The sequence below is a fragment of the Orcinus orca genome, chromosome 12 (assembly GCF_937001465.1).
Source record: "Orcinus orca chromosome 12, mOrcOrc1.1, whole genome shotgun sequence".
Lineage (NCBI taxonomy): Eukaryota > Metazoa > Chordata > Mammalia > Artiodactyla > Delphinidae > Orcinus > Orcinus orca.
This window is the reverse complement of record NC_064570.1, coordinates 86,674,924-86,696,059: the sequence shown is the minus strand read 5'-3', so window position 1 is coordinate 86,696,059 and position 21,136 is coordinate 86,674,924. Positions and strand designations below refer to the sequence as shown.

The 21,136-nt window shown below is 35.5% G+C and overlaps 1 protein-coding gene across 2 annotated transcripts in view; it reads right to left on the bottom strand.

Moving 5' to 3' along the window:
* EYS (eyes shut homolog) overlaps positions 1-21,136 on the bottom strand; it is a 1,673,869-nt gene that overhangs the window by 1,259,344 nt on the left and 393,389 nt on the right. For both annotated transcript variants that reach the window (XM_049695235.1, XM_004282511.3), the window contains exon 12: positions 4,845-4,966. In XM_049695235.1, the coding sequence (XP_049551192.1) occupies positions 4,845-4,966 (122 nt within the window). The remainder of the gene's footprint in view (positions 1-4,844; positions 4,967-21,136) is intronic.

The following is a 21,136-nucleotide window of genomic DNA, read 5'->3' as shown; positions in this document are numbered from 1 at the left end:
TAGGCGATATTTTATAGGAACTATGACTTAAAAACAATATTAATATACAACATAGCCATAGTAAAGATGGCTCATGAGAGCTAGGACATTTGACACTTGACAAATTTTGTCATACTCCTATATAACAGAGCAATTTTTGATAATGAAATGTGTAACTGTCTTCTTTGGCTACAAAATTGGAATTTTTCTTTGCTCCATCAAGGAGTATTTAGGCAGTTCTTTGTGTTCTGACGATTCTGGAGTTCCAAGCGCTGACACTGAGTCAGAGTCTTGGTGTTAATTTCCATCAAATAAGATTAAAGCAAATCTTCATGGAGAGGGAGGGTAGCAAAAAATGAAGGTTTTGTGTCTGGACATAGAGCAGTTGGACCGATTCCACTCTGATGGAGGGTTTGCAATCCTTGAGAGAGAGCAGAACATTTTAGTGGTTCCAACAGATTTGTTGAAGGGGCAACTGGGACCTGGTCACTAATTAGCTAAGCATCCTGCACTTGAGGGGTGCAGAGATGGTACCAGGAGCCAGATTTGGTAGGAAAGGATTAGAGTCATTTGGCAGATTAACCTGTTTTTGAAAAGGGCATGGGGATGACACAATGGGCATTTCAGTGGCAGCCAAGATGAACTGCAAAGCAGGGCTATTGCCCTGCTGGCTCTGCCACCCCAGCTTCGACTCTATAAAATAAAAGGGAGGACATGGGCAACTCTCAAATGACTGACATGAGTTTTGCAATCATATGGTGGGGAAGGTAGAGACAATTTTATTTTTCACTAGAAAACACATAAGTTCAGTTTGGTTTTTTTCACCTGACTGTTTGGGAGAAAATTTATAACTGTAATATGCCAGTATATATAATATGCCTAAGTTTTAAAATAGTTGTATATGAACAAAATCTTTCTTCTTTCCACATATTGGTTCTACTGCACTATTTTTGTTTCTCCTGCTGTAATCAAAATTAAGTATTCATTATTCATATAAGATACAGAGGAAAATGAAATTAAAATGAGAGGGAAAATGCTAGAATAATTTGATTATACATATTTAAATAAGCATAAGGAAATAGTCATTCTCAAATACATATCTAAGAAAGTTACATGAGGGAATAAATTTTACTCTATCCAGATTTAACATTTGTATCTTATTATGTGCTATGTATTCAAAATTTTCTTGTTTTCTTCCAACTGTTTTTTGTAGGTTTACTGAACCTTAAAGAAAGGGAAAGAAGAAAATGGTCTTGTTGTTACAAAATACTTCTCATCTTGGTTTCAAAGTCTTCTGATTTTCTGCTTTTTATCTAAAATCACATTCATGATGCTACATATAATCATAAGGAAATGCTGCAGTTTTGAAAATGTTCGTTTGAAGCTACAGCCATATCAAGTTCAAAGAAGAAACACGCCTCATGTCAATGGCATTGCCTGGGTTGCTTTGGGGAGTTCCAGCCACACCACAAGTAGGCTGCTGACTCTTATAGTCAGGTATGAGTGCCTTAGACTGAATAAAGTCATCCTTCTGTTTATTACAATTATTAAACATTTTGTAGAAACTATGTACTCTATTTCTCTTCCACTTTAAAGGCTTCAAAGAGAATTTCACAATTGTCTTTACTAATGAGTCAGTGAAAGAAAGAAAATATGAAACTCAATTTGGATCTTGCTTTATTTTGATTACTTCTGTTGTCTGCTTTAGCCAGGTTTCATTTCAGAATTATGAACTTTTAGCTCTTTTTGCCTGACTTAGTGTCTTTGAAATGATATTTTGTTTCAATTTATTATTATACTATTATGTACTCTTTATTCCTACACAAAGATGCTATATTTAGCATAATATTGGTGCAATAATTAACTTAGCAGGCTTGGGTGCTCAAACCCTATATATTCTAAATGAAGGGCAGGCCCTTTACTGGCTCCTGGAAGATAACCTCTGGGCCTTGGAATATCCTGCCTGGTAACAGTTGTGTTAGATACCTGACACCTTGGGCTAGGCCCAATAGTTTTGCTAATGATGTGATTTATGACGAAAGCTTTGTTTTAAACCTGGGGCTTTGGTCCAAGCTGTATCAATTTGAACAGTGCAGGAGGTGGAGCATGGGTAGCTGAAGTCCATGTCTTGTGACTGACCTGAATTAAAACCCTGTACACCAAGGCTTGAGTGAGCTTCCCTGGTTGGTGACACTTCATTCATCTTGTCACACATCATTTCTCAGAGAATTAAGTGTTGTCCACCAAGCTCCACTGGGAGATGACACCTGAAAGCTTATGCCTGGTTTCTCCTGGACTTTGCCATTTTGCTTTTCCTTCTGCTATTTTTAATCTATAAGTTTTCACTGTAATAATCTCTTACCAGGAATAAATCAGTTTTTCTGAGCCTTTCTAGTCACCTATCAAATCTGAGGGTAACCTTGGGGCCCAGACACAATATCTAAAAGCTATCAAATGCTTTGAACATTCTTTCATTTTTTAAACGATCTGTTGTCTCCATAACATCTTCTCTTGGAAAGATATCACCAATCCAATGGTATTTTTCTTCTTATAATTGATATATAAATTATAGTTAAGAATTAGGTAATTTCAATGATCTCCTTGTATATTCTAATACATTTAAATCAATTAATAAAATATGATAGCAAACTTTATGTAGTTTGAGAATTTTATTTCCTTTTCAACCCTGATGCTTTCTGTTTGTTTGCTTGTTTTTTATTCTTCCCTGCCCCTGGTCTTTATTGAAGTATAATTGACAAATGAAGTGTATAATGTGATGGCTTGATATATGTATACATTGTGAAATTATTAACACAATAAAGTTAATTAACACATTGATCACCTCACATAACTACCTTTTTAGTGATTGTAATGAGAATGCTTAAGATATACTCTCTTAGCAAATTTTAAGTATACACATAGTATTATTAGTTATAGTCATTATTAGATTATAGTCACATTAGATCCCTAGAACTTATTCAGTTTATAACTGAAGACTTATACCCTTTGACTAGCATCTCATAATTTCCCCCAACCCCCAATTTCTGATAACTATCATTTTATTCTCTGTTTCTGTGAGTTCAAATTTTTTTTTAATTCTTATTCTTCTTTATTATATTATAACAAGTTCTGGAAGTATGAGTCAAGATTTTAAACTAATACTTGTCTAGAGTTAGTCTGAATAGCTTCTTATGGGCAACTTATAAAATGGATAAATGAGAGAATACTCTACTTAGAAGTTCTGTTCTTGGATATGATGCAGCTCCTAAAGTCGCAGTTCCTAACTTTTCAAGAGGCTGTCTTAGTGTCACACAGATAATTTCTCTCAAGGTCAGGTATAGAAATGGAATCTTATGATTATGGATATGAAGCTCTTTCTACTATAATAAACTTCTATTATTGCTGAAGTTATGCCTGAAATCATAGACTAAAAGTTTAATCACATTATAGAAATTAGATGATTTACCCACAAATCAAAGGAACTTTGATTCAAGCTATACTTAAAAATGTATCATAAGTGATCTCACATAATTAGATCCAAGGGTTGGGCAGGCACATGGGGGTTCAGTCAGGAGATCAACAATGATCTCCTGTCTCTCAGCTCTGCTGCTTTAAAGGTCACTCATCACTAGACAGCACCTTGTCCCTTCCTTGGGGCCTGAAAAGAGCAACTGCAATTACATGTCTAAAATACAGACGTAAGAGGGTCTAGAAGAGGTATGTACCTTTTACATATCCTATATGCAGGTGAGGAAACTTTTTCCTGGAAAGAATTCCACTCTTACCTCAGAGACCAGCATAGGGTGACAAACTCAGGCCTACAGGAACCCCCCAAAGTGGGATGGGATTGACAGACTTAGACGAAGAATCTGGAATGAACCAAAACAAAGCAACTGGACCACACACATGCCTAACAGTGGCTAGACTACCCCTGCGCCATCGATGCGTCTGGTCACGGCTATCCAGACCTTAGTTATAATTCTTCATTTAGGTGTCTGCCTTCCTTGTACAAGGAAACAAGTTGCCACAAATTATCTTTTTATTGTTAAAACAATGTCAGTACACTGATAGTTGAAATATGGATGAAAACAGATCTGTTTTTCAAAGCGTTTTTTCCTAACTTCAACTAGTGTAGTCCTTTTGTGAAAGCCAGATCTGATGCTACAGCCTCAGCTCTGAGCTTGCACTGGTGTCACAGCATTAACTTGTGTTGCCTGTCATATATTTTCTAAAGCTGGTCCATGAATCCACCTTGAGTAGACATTTTTTTTTATGTCAGGCTTCCTGAAAAATGAGGAGCCAGAGGGCCAGAGGGGATCCCATTGATTTGCCAACTGTGTCACAGTCTAACGCAGAATGGCACATGCTTGTGACAAAGGCGATGACAAATGGATATGTACCGAAGGGACAGCACCAACGCAGATGAATGAAGGAAATGATGGGGATACAGCAAGCGATGGAAATCAAAATAGAATGCAAGATTATAAATGATGATGAAATATATAACGTATGTGTATACAATACCTTGAGTTAGATGAAAGTGCTTCCTATAAGATTAACAGCATTTTTAGAATAACTTCTGAAATCTTACACAAACTCAATGTCACCAAGAGTAGTGAATCCAAAGAGTAAACTATTCATTTTATAATATTTACATTAACCTATATATGGTGGTAAATAGAATATCCTTTTACTGCTAGGTTAAGAAAATATTGCTTGAGTTTCTGTTTTCTAATCTTTATAAGTATGCACATGTATATATACACATACCAACATGCAACAAAGGCAAATGTCAGCTATACCTGTAAGGGTTAATTTATGCTAGCCCACATTCAGATATATTAATAATATTCATGGATACTAACCAGACGCAGATCTTTGCAGGTAGAATTGTTCTCATGGGCATTTAGGATGCAGTCATCAAAGTCGTGTTTACACCTCAGATCAGCAGAGCAGAGACTGCATAAACAGGAGAAGCCATCAACCACTGAAAGCAACAGAAAGAAAACTCTTAACATTCCTTTAATCATGGTATAATGTTAATTACCCTAAAGAATGTTGTATTCATCTGAATGCATTTCACTTTTAACCAAAGAAAGTGTGAATTTTTATATTTTGTACTCCATTACACAATTTTCTACAACAGTTTCTAAATAATTATCTTGCTCAGTTTTGTTAACTTAAAAACTTGAATTATTTGAAATGAGAACAATCACAACGAATATATGGTAACAATTTGCAAAGCAACAATGAAAATATCCCGTTTTCTCTCTATCTCTTTTGTTTTGTCAGTAAACAATGCCTATGGTAAATGGGTCACTTTTGTATCATTACCTTTTACCAGATTGTTTTAGGTTTAATAAACAGGAAGTTAACTGGTTTATAAAGTTCTTTGTGTGACAAGGTACTTTAAAGTGCAAAGTGATCTGAAAGTTGAAATAGAACTACTAAACCTTAGTTAAAAAGAGCTTTCACATTTCACCATAATCTTTTAAAAGTAATGATCAGAATCTGTCCTCTATTTTACCATTAATGATGGAAAAAGAACAGTCTCTGAAGCATCTCAAGGACATGATGGCAGCTTGATCATGGTTGCAGCAGGCGGGATTGGTGCCTGGGTCCCCACCATTCCTGAGACCCACAAAGCAGTCGCACTGACTCTGTGCCGCATGCCTGTTCCTGATCCTACTCTCATTAAACGAGTAGGTCCTGGGTGGAAACAGCTTTGTCAATGCACTGTGTGGCTTCTAGGTTTCTGCAGCCAGGATTCTGCACAACAAATGTAACTGTGGCCTTGAAGGAAAGCAAGACAGCGCATGGCCACGAACCAGAGTCAAGGAAGACAGAGTTGACAGCTCTTTAGACAAGATTTTACTTTTCTTTTACTTTACATTTTTTAATCAAGAAACCTAGTTTTTAGCATCTCATTGAAAATAAATGATTAATAAATATACAGATATAGCTATAAATAAATTAATGAAATAAAATGGTATCTGTTGGTGTATCTTTATATTGTATATAGGGCATTAGGTATGTTAACAAATTAAACCCAAATGCGATACAATATGTAATTAAGACATTGTGGAGTACCATGAGTCATAATGATATTTTTTAAAATGTTCATGATTATAAGTCATGTCGGATACTGATGCAAATTGGCAAGTAACAAACAGCTGGAGTCAAATTAATGTCAGCAAAAATGCAGATGTTCTCCATGTAGATAAATGATAAACTCTTTTATAAGAAAACTTACAGCAAAAGATAAATTGAAATTAACAAAGGGTCTGAAAGACAGAGTTTACTTTCTGAATGTTAACTATTCTGGGTTAGGAATCTAAGAAATGAGCTATGGGCCCAATGAGAACCTAGAAAATTAAATTGGATACCGTAGGGAAAATAAACAAACATAATTTGTTTAAAGTTTAAAACAAATAAACAAATTGTTTTTCTCACATCTAATTTGTTAACTATGGACTATGTGATTAATCACCATTTTATCAGAAAATACTTTTTAAGCATATTGACTTGTTTTGTTGTTATTATTTGCACCAGAAAATACAGTCACTGTATTTGTATCAGTCTTTGCTTATAAATATTCCATACTACTATTTTGAATTGAAATTTTCATCAGATAAGACTTCTATTAATCTGTATGTATTATTCATTCTATACTTAAACATGAAACATCATACTTTAGTTGTACTGAGTCAAAGTTTCTGGTAACATAAAACTTTGTGGTTAAAATACAGAGGTGAATATTTCAATAATGTACTGCCAATGCGATGAATAACCACATAATGTTTGAGATTTATAAATTGACATATACATATTAATAATTGTTTTTCATATATAGTCATGTAAAAATACTACTACTAATGTGAATTCAAAATTTTGGCTTCCCATGCTATTTTATTTTTGAGAAAGTGTTAAGAATACAGTGTCATAGTTTTATGCTGATATCAGCTTACATGTGTGATATAATTTTTAATAAATGTTTTAGTTCTCTAGTAGTTAAATCTCCTTGGACATTGTCCAAAATATATTATGGATAATGCTATTATAAAATACATCAATATATCAGGTATCCAAAATTCACATTTCCATAGTATATAATGTATGATCTCCAAAAATTTAATAGGTAGCATTGTATTATATGTAACATATTTGGCAATTGTGTTTTCTGATAGTGTAAGAAATTAAGAATTAAAATATTTACAGAGACTTACAAAATTATATATATATTTATGTCACTCAGAACATATAAGAAGTGGCCATATATAACCATATATTACCCTGATACTAGGGCTATCTAGAGCTAAAAAATTTGTTGACCTCTCTCTCAGGCATACAACCATGCCTTCCTTATTTCTAGTGGGCCCCAGAAATTTGAGAACAATTCCCAACACCCCCAAAAGCCTTTGGGTTTGAACTCAGAAATAAGATAATAGTGAATTATTTCAAGGTAATCTGAGAATTTCACACATTTTAAAATACAATCTTTTAAGTACCAAAATCGAAAAAAAAAAAGACAGTAATGTTGGTTTAAATCAGGAGTAGCAAAGAGGTGGCCCACAACCCCAAAATATATTTTGCTTAGAAGACACAGTGTTAGAACAATTCATTCTATATTAATATCTATATAGATATTACAGTTTGCTAGGGCCCCACCTCTACCTGTTATTTTAAACCTGGGCTTCTTCACCCAATTAAAAAAATTATTACACTTCTTAAGGACATGCATTTGCAGATATTTGGTTTAAAAATCACACTTTCATTTAAATGATACCATTTAAAAACAAAATACCTTTGTATCAAAATGTGCTTTTTCATACATTACTTTATTTTAACCATTTATTCATTTAGTGAGGGATCATGTAAAAATTGCAAAAATATATTTTAAAAGAGGTTAAATAAGGCAAAATAAGATGGACATTTTTTCCCAACTCCTTCTAGCTCACTGTCTCTTTCTTTTTCATTTTTTTTTTTCCTCTCTCATGGCTCTTAGCCATATCCACTTCACAGGGCTATTTTATGCCTTGATTTTCCTGTGTCCTAATAAAATTATCCATTATTGGCATGCTATTCCACAGAAAAATCCATGTTCCAACATTCAATATTTCTTTTTTCCCTTTCCTTCCATTTCTTCTTCTTTTCTTCCTAACTCTTTATTTTTCCTTTGTAAATTTATATTCCTTCAGGAATACATATTTCAGTAGGAAAAAGTATGTGTGTGTGTGTAATAGATGGGCTAAAATAATTTTAAATCTTTGTAAATAGTGCTTTCCCGTACCTACACATAAATACTTCAAAACAATCTACCATTAAAAAACAAAGAAAAATGGTTAATTCTCACACCAGAACATAGAGGTCACATCTCATTAAATTTTCTCATTTGTTACCATTATGACCCACATAAATATAAATTAATTTGTCAAAATTGGGGTGTTTTGTGAAAATAATTGGCACTCGTTTTGATATTGAAGGCCGATAACCTTCACTAGACAGCTATGGTTGCATCCTGAACTATTCCATTCCTCCATCAGAGAGTCTTAGTTGACTGCTCTATAAGAATTGCTGTGGCTGAGTGAGTTCAAGGTCATAACCAGGTCCATGCAAGCAGGACTGACAGTGATCTCACCCTGGGGACCTGCAAAGCCCTCCCACACTGACACTGGTACCCAAGGGGAAATGCTTCCAGATCCATTTTCTCTCTACACACAGATCCATTCTCACAAGGATTACTAGTTTCACAAGGTCCAAATTCACAATGAGAAACTCAAAGCAAAGAATCAGTGTCAGTGCATATCCAATGAACAAGTTCTCTCTGGCATATTTCTGCATAAATGCATCCAATTTAGTCTCTAGGCAATGACTCATAATTATCTTCCATATTATCATTGCGATCCTCTCTCTTTCTCTACATTACAATTTAAGAAAGAAATGTTATTTATGATTACTATGCTTCACCTAACAAAGTACCAGCAGGCAGCAATGTTAAATGACAGTATTTTTAAAATACTATTTTGTTTCTTCATACTTCTCACCTCTTGTTCAATAATGTTCTCTGAAGACATTGCAATTAAGAAAGTACATTATTAATGATTTGATGCTTCCTTATGTTTTCTTTCTGGTACCCTGGAGGTTGCAATCATTATAAGCTTTGCTTGATAGATTTCTTGCTACTCTCAAAACAAATAAACAATGAAAAAATGTCACTGTAATAAGCCTTCAATCTTAAGACCAACACATCAGTCTTGAAACTAAATTTTAAGTTTTACTCAGATAATATAGAGAGATAAAGTGATTGTCATTGGATGAAATGCATACAAGTATTTGGAGATAAGAAATAAGCCGACTTGACCCAAGGGGATCCAGATGAAATAAAAAGTGAGGCGTAAACATCAGCAAATTGTTCATAAAGCAAAATCATTATTTGGATGTCAGTTTTCCAGGTATAGTTAATATATGTGGATATTAACTTTTTGGAAAGTATTTAATTAATAACATTTATTCTCCAAATTGTAGCATATAAGTATACATATGTGTTCTAAAAATGCCTGGCTGAATACCTCAGAGAAGAGAACGTCCAGTAATCATTATGTCCTTTAACTGCTCAGCTTTTATCAGTAATTTCACAACTATAGGGATCAGGGTATAATACAGAGAATTGGGATACGGGATAAAGTTTTCAAAGTTTAAAAGTACAGTGGCAATTGGAAAAACTATGGTGGTCCCAAAGGGCCCTAGAAACTACTGAAGGCAATGATCTATATACAGTGAAAAACCCCAAATGATAGTTAATGTCCAAAAAATAAGAGCAATAGAAACTGGACCAAGTTGAATAGAAGGATTTCAAGTTTCCAAGGATGGTAAAAAGAACTAAAAATACAATACTACTTTCAAATAGCATAGAAATAAAGATTTCCTTCAACAAAAAATACATTAAGTGGATTTTTTTGCAAGAGCTATGGTAGGTAGTATGGAGAATTCAAATAGGAAAAAAGCCTGTTCTTTGTCTTTAAACCATTGTGATGAGATTGAAGTGTACTGCAAATAATACATTTCTGTATACTATTCTATAATAATGAAAGTATATTTATTTGTAAAATAAGAGAAATGACATTGAACAAACATATGCTAGAAACACATGAAAAAATGAATTATCCTTAAGCTCTCATGCACACCCTTTTGTTCTAATTACCTACTTCTAAATATTTAATTGTGAGAAAAGGTGTTTTGCTTTGCTAGTAGGAAGTTAATTTAGCTTGTCTCTTTCATAAATAATTTCATGCATATAATCCATTCAAGTGCTGAAGGATAATATATTCATATGAGAGAAAATACTCATACAAGAATCTGTTTTACAGAATAAGCATGAGTTCACTGCAACCTCAATGCCATGCTGACTTGTATATTGATTTCTTATACAAATATTAAATGAGTCCCTACCATGTGGCAAGAAGTGTGGTAGATATTGGGGTTATAAACAATGAGTGGTTTAAATCAATGAAGTGTCATGACGGGTACATGTGGTCAGTTTCTCATGCTAAGGAGTCACAGTGGTGACTGTGATTCTGTGCTGGCAGAATCCTAACAGAGCCCCCAAGATCCTCACCCCCAGCGTACCTGGGTTGTAGAATCCTCTCCCTTTGAGTTGAGTGAGATTTGCCAATGTGATGGAACATCACCCCAATGATTATATTACATTATATTGTGGAAGGGATTTGTGGATATAATTACTGTCAACTGATCAGACAAGTTAGAGTTAATCAAGAGAGAGATTATCTTGGGTAAGTCTCACCAAATCAGGTAAGACTTTAAAAGACTTTAAGACTTGAAAAGAAGTTCATTCATTCTCCTGCTTGCCTGGAAGGAGCAGAATGAAGACTGTGTTTTAGAGAGCGCCACATGGCAGGGAAAAGCCTGTGGTTCCTAGGAGCTGAGAACTTTCAGGTAAACAGCCAGTAAGAAAGTGAGGCCAGAGAACTGACCTCAAAACCGCAAGAAACTAAGTTCTACCAACAACCAGTGAGCTTGGAGAAGAACCTGGGCCTCAGATCAGCTCACAACCCAGGCAAATATTTGACCTCAGCCTTGCGGGACCAGGAACAGAAACTCAGCTAAGTCACACCCAGACTTCTGACCTGCAGAAATTGTGAGATGATAAATGTGAGTTGTTTTAAACTGCTAAGTTTCTGATAACGTGTTATATAGCATAGAAAACTAATCCAATCACGTATAAGGGTAACAAAGGCATTGTAAGTGACACTGGAAAGTTTCCTGAAAAGGTAATATTGGATACACCTAGAGGTTGTCATACTGAGTGAAGTAAGTCAGACAGAGAATGACAAATATCATGATATATCTTATATGTGGAAGCTAAAAATAAGGCTACAAATGAACTTATCTACAAAATGGAAATAGAGTCACAGATGTAGAAAACAAACTATGGTTACTAGGGGTGAGAATGGGGGGAGAGATAGATTGGAAGATGGGGATCGACATATACACACTACGATATATAAACAGATAACTAATAAGGACCTACTGTATAGCACAGTGAACTCTACTCAATACTCTGTAATGGCCTATATGGGAAAAGAATCTAAAGAAGAGTGGATATATGTATATGTATAACTGATTCACTTTGCTGTACACCTGGAACTAACATAACATTGTAAATCAACTATACTCCAATAAAATTTTTTAAAAAATAAAGTGAGTCCTAAAATAGTGACATACATTATCAAGGCTAGATAGAGGGGTATGGACGGCATTCTACAAAGGGATGAAGACCAGAGGTGAGAAGTCCAGGGAATTGAAATCAAATAGTTCTCAAGGGAAAACAAAGCAAGGAAGGAGATGAGTTTTACTGTATTTCATTGATCATAAGAGGCTATTGACTAAGAGACTTTATTGTACGTGCCATTAAGGGTACTGTAGTAAACTGAAAAATGCCTTCCCCTCAAAGGTATCCAGGCCTTAATTCCTGGAGCCTGTGAATGTTGCCTTATATGGTAAGCAAGGATTTGCAGATGTGGTTAAAATAAAGATCTTGATATGGTGAGATTATATTGGTTTATCAGGTGGGCCCCAAAAGTAATCACAAGGGTACTGCAAAGGAGAGGCAAGAAATTGAAAGAAAGAAAAAGATAGGATGATTAAAGCAAGAGGTTGGGCTGATAAAAGGAAGGCATCTCAGCCAAGGAATTCAAGGAGTCTCTAGAACCTGAAAAGGTAGGAAAGTCTTCAGAGGAGCCCAGCCTTGCCAACGTCTTATTGTAGACTTCAGGCCCCAGAACTATAAAAAAGAAAATTTGTACTGTTGTAGGTTTGTGACAATTAGTTACAGCACTCAAAGGAAACTAATGCAAGGGTGTAAAAATTGCCAGTTAAGTTCTGACAAAGTGGTTAATATATCATTATTGTAAAAATGCACCCCAGTGTCAAAGATGTTAATGTCATTATGTGATAATGTTAGTGAATATGTGAGAAAAATGAGGATGTGTTAAATGAACTTCACTAATTTGAGATGATAGCTCTGTAATTTGAGAGAAGATCATAAAATGCCTTATGATCCACAGGACTTGGATCTGTACACACTGAAAAGCTGTTAAAACCTTAAAAATGACCTTAAATAGTGGTAATGAAGTATCCTTGGCCTTTTTATACTGAGAATCACATTGTATTTCCAAGTTGTACTTAAATACATATATAATGTTTATTTTTCCCCTGAGGTTTTATTTCCTGAAAACTATATGCTGTTAACACAATTTACAATTGAGAAACCAAGATAATATACATTTTATTTGCATACGTCATTGGTAGGAAAAATTAAAAACCTATTTTCACTAGCTTCTTTTTACAACTATGCCTTCAATTTGCAAAATCATAAATGCTGAGCTTTCCACTAAAATTGCATTATTAGTAGTAATGTGCATTTAACTGAACTATTTTTCCTCTGGCTGAAATTTGCATCAATCAAATTAGTATGTTACTTTTGAGTATATGCATCATTTTCAGTATCAAGTTCTTTATGATGTTGTTAAACTTCTTAAAGAAAAATACTATTTTTAAAAGGTCTAAGTGAATGTAGATGTTTATAAAAATGTGAAGATGCTAAGCCTGAGTCCATATTAGTCTAGTAGTTTGCATTTTAATTTATGGTGATTTATATAAACTTAAAGAAAACTGACGTTTAAAATTTTAAAGTGATAGCAGAATTCAGATATTTATAGAAATGTGGCAATGTTATAAGTTAGTAAATAATAGGTTAGGGGCTATTTTTCTGTCCTATAGGAGTCATATAGGAGGTGTGACAGTAATAAAGGCATAATGTCGTCCACTATAAAGATAAATGACATGGAAATGAAGTCATCCAACTTCTGCAATCTGCAAGAAAAACTAGAAAGAATCAGACCGGATATTATAAATTTTGTCTCTGCAATGAGAGCAAGTGATATATGGATTGAGTAAACAGTAGTGCCTAATGAAGCATACCTCAAAATATTAAAGAATTACTTTTTATATCCTCTTAAAACCCATTACGAATCTACTATCCAAATTCCAAAGCGCTTTTTAATAAACAGAAAAGCTAGATCATACTATATGTCTTTGATGGATATTAGGTGGTAATGTATTTGTTGTGCATTGTAAATGCCCAAAGAAGGCTACTGTTACCTATTAGCCAGAAATTTCATGCAGTTCAAGGAACACTGAGCCATGATTTTTATGGGAGATATGATTTCTCTCATAATCCTCATTTACTTGTAGTAAATGATGTAGATGTATTTTACAAATCATAACTGTATATGAGAATTTATAATTTTTAAAAAACAATAATAAAATTGTGTATATTCAGGGTGTACAACATTATTTGATGTACATATTCACAGTGAAATGATTACTGTGATCATCTAATTAACATATCTTCTTACAAGGTTATCATTTTGTGTGTGTGTGATGAGAACTCCAGAAATCTAGAGTATTACTAACTACAGTCATCATGCTGTATAATAGATCTCTAGATTCATTCATCCTACAGAACCACAGCTTAGTTCCCTTTGACCAACATCTCCACATTTACCCCACCTTAGGGCCCCTAGTAACCACTGTTCTACTCTCTAATTTTTGTATCTTACTTCTCAGATTCCATATATAAACAAGATCATGTAGTGTTTTCCTTTCTGTCTCTGGCTTATTTCACTTAGCATCATGTGAAAGGTTCATCCATGTTGTAGCAAATGGCTGGATTACCTTCTTTTTTTTTAAGGCTGAATATTATTCATATACAAACCACAATTTCCTTATCCATCCATCTTTCCACAGACACTTTGATTATTTCCATATCTTGGCTATTGTGAATAATGCTGCAATGAACCTGGGAGTACAGATATCTCTTTGAGGTACCGATTTCATTTCCCTTGCTTAGGTACCCAGAAGAGGATTGTTGGATCATTTGGTAGTTCCGTACTGTTTTCCATAATGGAAATATGCCAATTTACATTACAACCAACAGTGTACAAGGGTAGGTTCCATTTTCTCAAAATCCTTGCCAACAGGTTATTTTTTATTATTTTCGATAACAACCACCTTAACAGGTGTGGGGTGATATCTCATAGTTTTAATTTGCATTTCCCTGATGGTTAGTAACATTAAACACCTTTTTATGTATACCTATTGGCCACTTGTATGTCCTCTTTGGAAAAACATCTCTTCCTTTTCCCATTTTTAATTGGATAGTTTGTTTTTTTGCTAATGAATGTGTAACTTCCTTATAAAGTTTGGATGCTAACTTTTCAAATACATGGTTTACAAACTATTTTCTCCCAATCTGTAGCTTGCTTTTTCATATGCTGCATATTTTCTTTGCTGTGCAGAAGCTTTTTAGTTTGAGGTAAGTACACTTGTTTATTTCTGCTTTTGTTGCCTGAGTTTTTTCATTTCATTTTATTTTTTACTTAAGAAAACAGGTTGACACTTCAGGCTGAATTCAAACATATCAATTCAATTATTTTCAGCTTAATTTTATAATTTACTCTCTTCAGATAATTTTTATTATTCTTTAGAAACAACATACCTTCAAGTAAGAATGAATAAAGTATTAAAATCCATGTTTAGATATGGTCTTTTAATTCCTTCTTAAATATGTAACAAAATTATTTTATCTCCTATAGATATTAATAAAATACTTTGTGGGTAATTAAAGTGAGAGAGAACAAAGCAGCCCCTTCCTGGGGCTAGCTGAGCTGAACTGGCTCTAAAATCTGGCTGTGCTATTCTGCTGAAGGTAACTCATTTCATGGAATACCATTATCAGACAAGGTTTCTCTGTGTCCATGAGATGAAAATAAGATCCCTCCATGCCCATGTCTGTCCAATCACAAAGCAAGAATATTGTCCAACCACAAAATGGTTCAACACTCCTCCTTCCTGCCTTTTCTGCTGCTTCTTTTTTTAAAATAATTTTTAAATTTTTATTTATTTATTTATATTTTTTATTTTTGGCCGCATTGGTTCTTCATTGCTGTGTGTGGGCTTTCTCTAGTTGCGGCGAGCAGGGACTACTCTTGGTTGCGGTGCGTGGGCTTCTCATTGCAGTGGCCTCTCTTGTTGCAGAGCATGGGCTCTAGGCTCACGCGCTTCAGTAGTTGTGGCTCACGGGCTCTAGAGCACAGGCTCAATAGTTGTGGTGCACAGGCTTAGTTGCTCCACAGCATGTGGGATCTTCCCGGACCAGGGCTCGATCCTGTGTCCCCTGCATTGGCAAGCGGATTCTTAACCACTGCACAACCAGGAAAGTCCTTCTGCTCCTTCTTTGACCAATTACGGCTTTAGCCTGATCTGTTCTTCCTATCTTCAAGTTAAGTATTTTAAAAATACTCCACCTTCTAACAACACTCAATGTAGAGTAAAAACCAAACTTCCTGGAACCATCTCCAAATTTACTAAACACAAGCCCAAATGCCATAATAAACCCTAGCACTAAAATGCTCCCAAATGGTCCATGGCATGCTCTTTCCCCACTGTGTGGAGCCAAGAAACTCAACTCTGTTCAACTACAGTTGAGTTTCTGGTGGTCTTTGGCTGTGAGGGTCTCAATAAAAGAGACTTTTACTTAAAACTAGACATAAGAGACCACTTATGTCTACTGTCTCATATTTGAAAATATCTACAATGTTACCACAAATGTATAATACAGGGTGCATGAATTTGCTAGGGCTACCATAACAAAGTATGAGAAACTGGGTGGCTTAAACAATAGAAATTTATTGTTCTCACATTTCTGTAGGCAAGAAGTCCAAGATCAAGGTGTCAGCAGGGTTGGTTCCTTCTGAGACTGTGAGGGGGAGTCTGTCCCAGGCCTCCCCCAGCTTCTGGTGGTCTGCTGTCCATCTTTGGTGTTCAAAGGCTCACAGAAGCATCACCTGATGTCTCCCTTCATCTTTACAGGTCCGTCTCTCTATGAGCATATGTCCAAATTTCCTCTTTTTATAAGCACACCATTAATATTGGATTAGGGCTTTCCATACTCCAGTAAAACCTCAGAGTATCTTAACTAATTGTTTAGGAAGCAATTCTATTTCCAAATCAGGTCACATCCTAAGTCACTAGGGAGTTAGGATGTTAATACATGAATTTGGGGGGAACACAAGTCAACCAATAACAATGTGCTTTGATGTCAATGAGGCATAAGGCTTTTTTGTTTATAAGCTTTTTAAAGGACCACGTTCTGATCCTTCACTGAAACTGCACCATTGAGGATGTAAGTTCCCGAAATTCTTCTTTAATAAAGTCTACCTGGTAATTTCTATTCAAGGCTTCTTTTGTTACTCACATCCTGACAAAAATTTTTGTTTCACCCCGAATGCATATGTTTGTCATCTATTAGTTCTGATTTTTTTGTCTGTTTTTAGAAATTGTATTTTTTTTTCTTTTTGCCATCTTAGCTTAAGTTTTATTCTTTAAAAAAATCACAGGTAAAAAATATCTTTTTGTGTATCATTTTTAATTCTGGAAATAAAAAAGAAATCTTATTAGATTATCTCAATGCATACAGATTGAAGAATAGAATAAATGACAGAGATGTAAGACAATATGAGACAAAGCAAGAAAGTCTTGCTTTTTTAAGATTTTATTTTAAAACAATGTAAATTTTAGATTAAGACAAATCCATTGATAATAATGTCAGTCTAACAGGAATATTTTTAATCCTTTATAATACATTTTTATGAAGCTAGATACCCCATAGAAGCATGGATGAAATATTCATATCCCTTTCCCCTTCTTCATCACTTGTGTTTCTAAAGAAATATAATTGAACATCATCTCTCTTAAGCCAGTCTCACCACCACTTTCATTACATTTGTCCTGTTATATATTTTTTTGTTCCATCTATTTTACAAAAAGTTCAGCCATCCACACAATATAGTCTGTGGTTAAGAGGATGAACACAGGAATCGAAATTGTATACTAGAAAATATCTATTTTATACAAAGAGAAGACAATAATTGAGGATACTGGAACAAGAAAAGATCAAACACATAGAAAAAAAAGCAAAATTACAGGTATAAATCCTACATTATCAGTAATTATGTTGAGTAAAAGAAGCCAGTTACAAAAGATCACATATTGTACAATTCCATTTATAGTAAATGTCCAGAATAAGCAAATCTCTAGAGGAGAAGAGCAGATTGGTGGGTGCCTAGGCTTGGGGCCAGGGAGGAAGATGAGGAGAGACTGCTAATGGGTACAGGTCTCTTTTAGGGGCAATGAAGTGTTCTTATATTAGTTTTCAGTGATGGTTGCTCATGTCTGTAAATATGCTAAAATCCGCTGATTTGTTCACATGAAACAGGTAAATTTCATGGTATATGAATTATATCTCAATAAAGCTATTAAATTATAGAAGGATAATATTTCATTTTTTAATAATTTTAACTGATATTCCTGCTATACTTTGATTGGTCTCAGATCATCCCAAATGGAAGGGAATCTTTTTTTTTTTTTTTTTTTTCTTCTGTATGCAGGCCTCTCACTGTTGTGGCCTCTCCCGTTGCGGAGCACAGGCTCAGTGGCCATGGCTCACAGGCCTAGCCGCTCCACGGCACGTGGGATCTCCCCGGACTGGGGAAACCCGTGTCCCCTGCGTCGGCAGGCGGACTCTCAACCACTGCGCCACCAGGGAAGCACAGTACTGCTTATTTTGATCCCAGGATACAAACTTCAAGATGCTGGCTGTTAGTCTGATGAGGAGAAGGTGAGCTTGGGCCCAACAACCCCTTGCATCCCAGTGCTGTGATATGTTGCACAACGTGGGAAATAGGATTCACTTAAAATTAATAGAAAGTCTTTGCTCTGTAAGCAGAACAGTAGTATTTATCAGGGAACACATTCTAATAGTTCAGCTAGGTCCTTGCCTTGTCATTTTCCCAATCCCGTATCCTAGTACCACTGACAGGATTAAAGTTTTCAAGAATATTTTTCCTGGGACAAGCAATTTAAATTTAGATTCCAGATTAAGATATGGGACACAGTGATTCAATAAATTAAGCAATCTTAAGTAAAAATAATTGGTGAGGGTAATTTTGAAAAACAGAATAATACTGGCTGAGACTAAAAGAGGCTCCTATTGTCACATCCCTCAGCCTTCGTCTATAACATAAACTTTAGTATCCCAAGTGGGCTTGTTTTGTCATGAGATTTTAAAAACTAATTTTACTTTGGAAAATAAATGTGAATTGGTAGCTTCTGTAAATTTCTACTCAGAGTAAATTAATACAGAATAAAGACGACAATGTCATAGAAGTATTTCTGGGGCTTGTATGTTTAGGGAGCTTTGACTCACTAATGAGTCTGTATAAGGCAAAACCTGACACAGGATTTGGGTAATATAATAATGAAAACCACTTGGACCTGAAAGCAGACCATGTACTATTTTAGGTAATTTATATTTGCTGACTCATTTTATCCTCACAAGGAATCTGTGAGTAGGTGTTATTATCTCCACTCTTAGGGGAGCCATCATTTGACCCCAGCCGCCAGGCCCCAAGGTTGTGAATTCAGTCATAGGGCAGTGCTCATCCTCATGTTTCTCAAATCTGCTTTTTTTTTTTTAATCTAAGGAATTTCAGGTATTTTCATGTTAATAATTTTAAATTAAAAAATCTACTTTTGTTTCATATTTAATCTCTGAGTTGCCCATCAGTTGAGCATAATAGGCTCTGGTGAAAATTATTACTTTTTTAATTCTTGTGATTCTATGCAAGCAGCATATATACATGGCTTTTTAAAAATATCCCAGATATTAAGTTCTAGGGACAAACATTCACTCTTATTTGAGAGTGCTCTGAAATGACTTTAAATAAGCTTGAAAAAAGTTAGCTAAACCTCTAGGCATTCATTGAATATTAACAGTCAAATGATTTCAGCAATTTCATGGCATAAATGCACAACTAGGGTGATTAAGGGCAGTGAATTTAGGATAAAGCCTAAAATTGAATTGAACAGAAACAGATGAATTCCTATATCTTACTCCTATACAATAAAACTCTTCTTGTATGCAAAAAAAATATTACTATTTATGAGAAATTTTGTCATGTTTAAATTTCCAAGAAATAATATTCTTCTGAATATCTTAGAGATTAAATTATTCAGTAGACTTTACAGAGTATATTTATGTCCATCATAACGTTGAAAATAAATGTGCATCATCCACAAAATATATATTTGTTAAACATATTTGGCCACAGCAAATTTTAAGAGCACTGAGTTCTCTTAAATCTATTATATCAAACATGTAAACCATCAAATGTCAAAGATGAAGCAATTACATGTTACCTACTTAAAACAACATGGGGAAAGGCATGCATCATACCTACTAAAATCTCTGAGGCAGAGAAAGTGAATTGCTTTTAAATAAATGGGTCTTAATGAATGTATAAATCTGGATGATTTCTCTATTAAGATATACATGATATATGAATCTGGGCTTCTTACGTATTTAACTATTATAAATTTAGAGAATATTAGCTATTCAAGAAAGAAAAAGTAAGAATTCTTTCTTTCAGCACATACACAGTGAGTGCACATGATGTAGAATTGGTAGTCTGATGGAGATAAGTGTTCAAGCAGATAAAAAGAAAAACAGGGGGGGACCTTCAAGATGGTGTAAGAGTAAGACATGGAGATCATCTTCCTCCCCACAAATATGTCAAAAATACATCTATATGTGAAACCACTCCTATAGAACTCCTACTGAATGCTGGCAGAAGACCTCAGACCTCCCAAAAGGCAAGAAACCTTTCATGTACCTGGGTAGGGCAAAAACAAAAAGGAAAAACAGAGACAAAAGAATAGGGATTGGACATGCACCTCTGTGAGGGAGCTGTGAAGGAGGAAAAGTTTCCACACATTAGGAAGCCCCTTCACTGGCAGAGACTGGGGTTGGCTGGGGGGAAGCTTCGGAGCCACGGAGGGGAGCACAGCATTAAGGGTGCAGAGGGCAAAGCAGACAGATTCCTGCAAAGAGGTTCAGTGTCGACCCAGCACTCACCAGCCTGAGAGGCTTGTCTGCTCAACCGCCGGGGCAGGTGGGGGCTGCGAAGTGAGGCTTGGGTTTCGGAGGTCAGATCCCTGGGAGAGGACTGGGGTTGGCTGCGTGAACACAGCCTGAATGGGGCTAGTACACCACAGCTAGCCGGGAGAGAGTCCAGGAAAAAGTCTGGACCTGCCTAAGAGGCAAGAGACCATTGTTTCGGGGTGAAAGAGGAAAGAGCATTCAGGGCACCACATAAACAAGCTCCAGAGACATGTACAAGCCACAGCTATCAGCATGGATACCAGAGATGGGTATGAAATGTTAACGCTGCTACCAAGAAGCCCGTGTGCAAGCACAGGTCACTATCCACACCTCCCCTCCCAGGATCCTGTGCAGCCTGCCACTGCCAGGGTCCCGGGATCCAGGGACAACTTCCCAGAGAACACACAAGGTGCCTCAGGGTGGTGTGATGTCACAATGGCCTCTGCTGCAGTAGGCTTGCCCCGCATTCCATACCCCTCCCTCCCCCCAGCCTGAGTGAGCCAGAGCCCCCTAAATGGCTGCTCCTTTAATCCCCTCCTTTCTGGGCAAAGAACAGATGCCAGAGAGTGACCTACA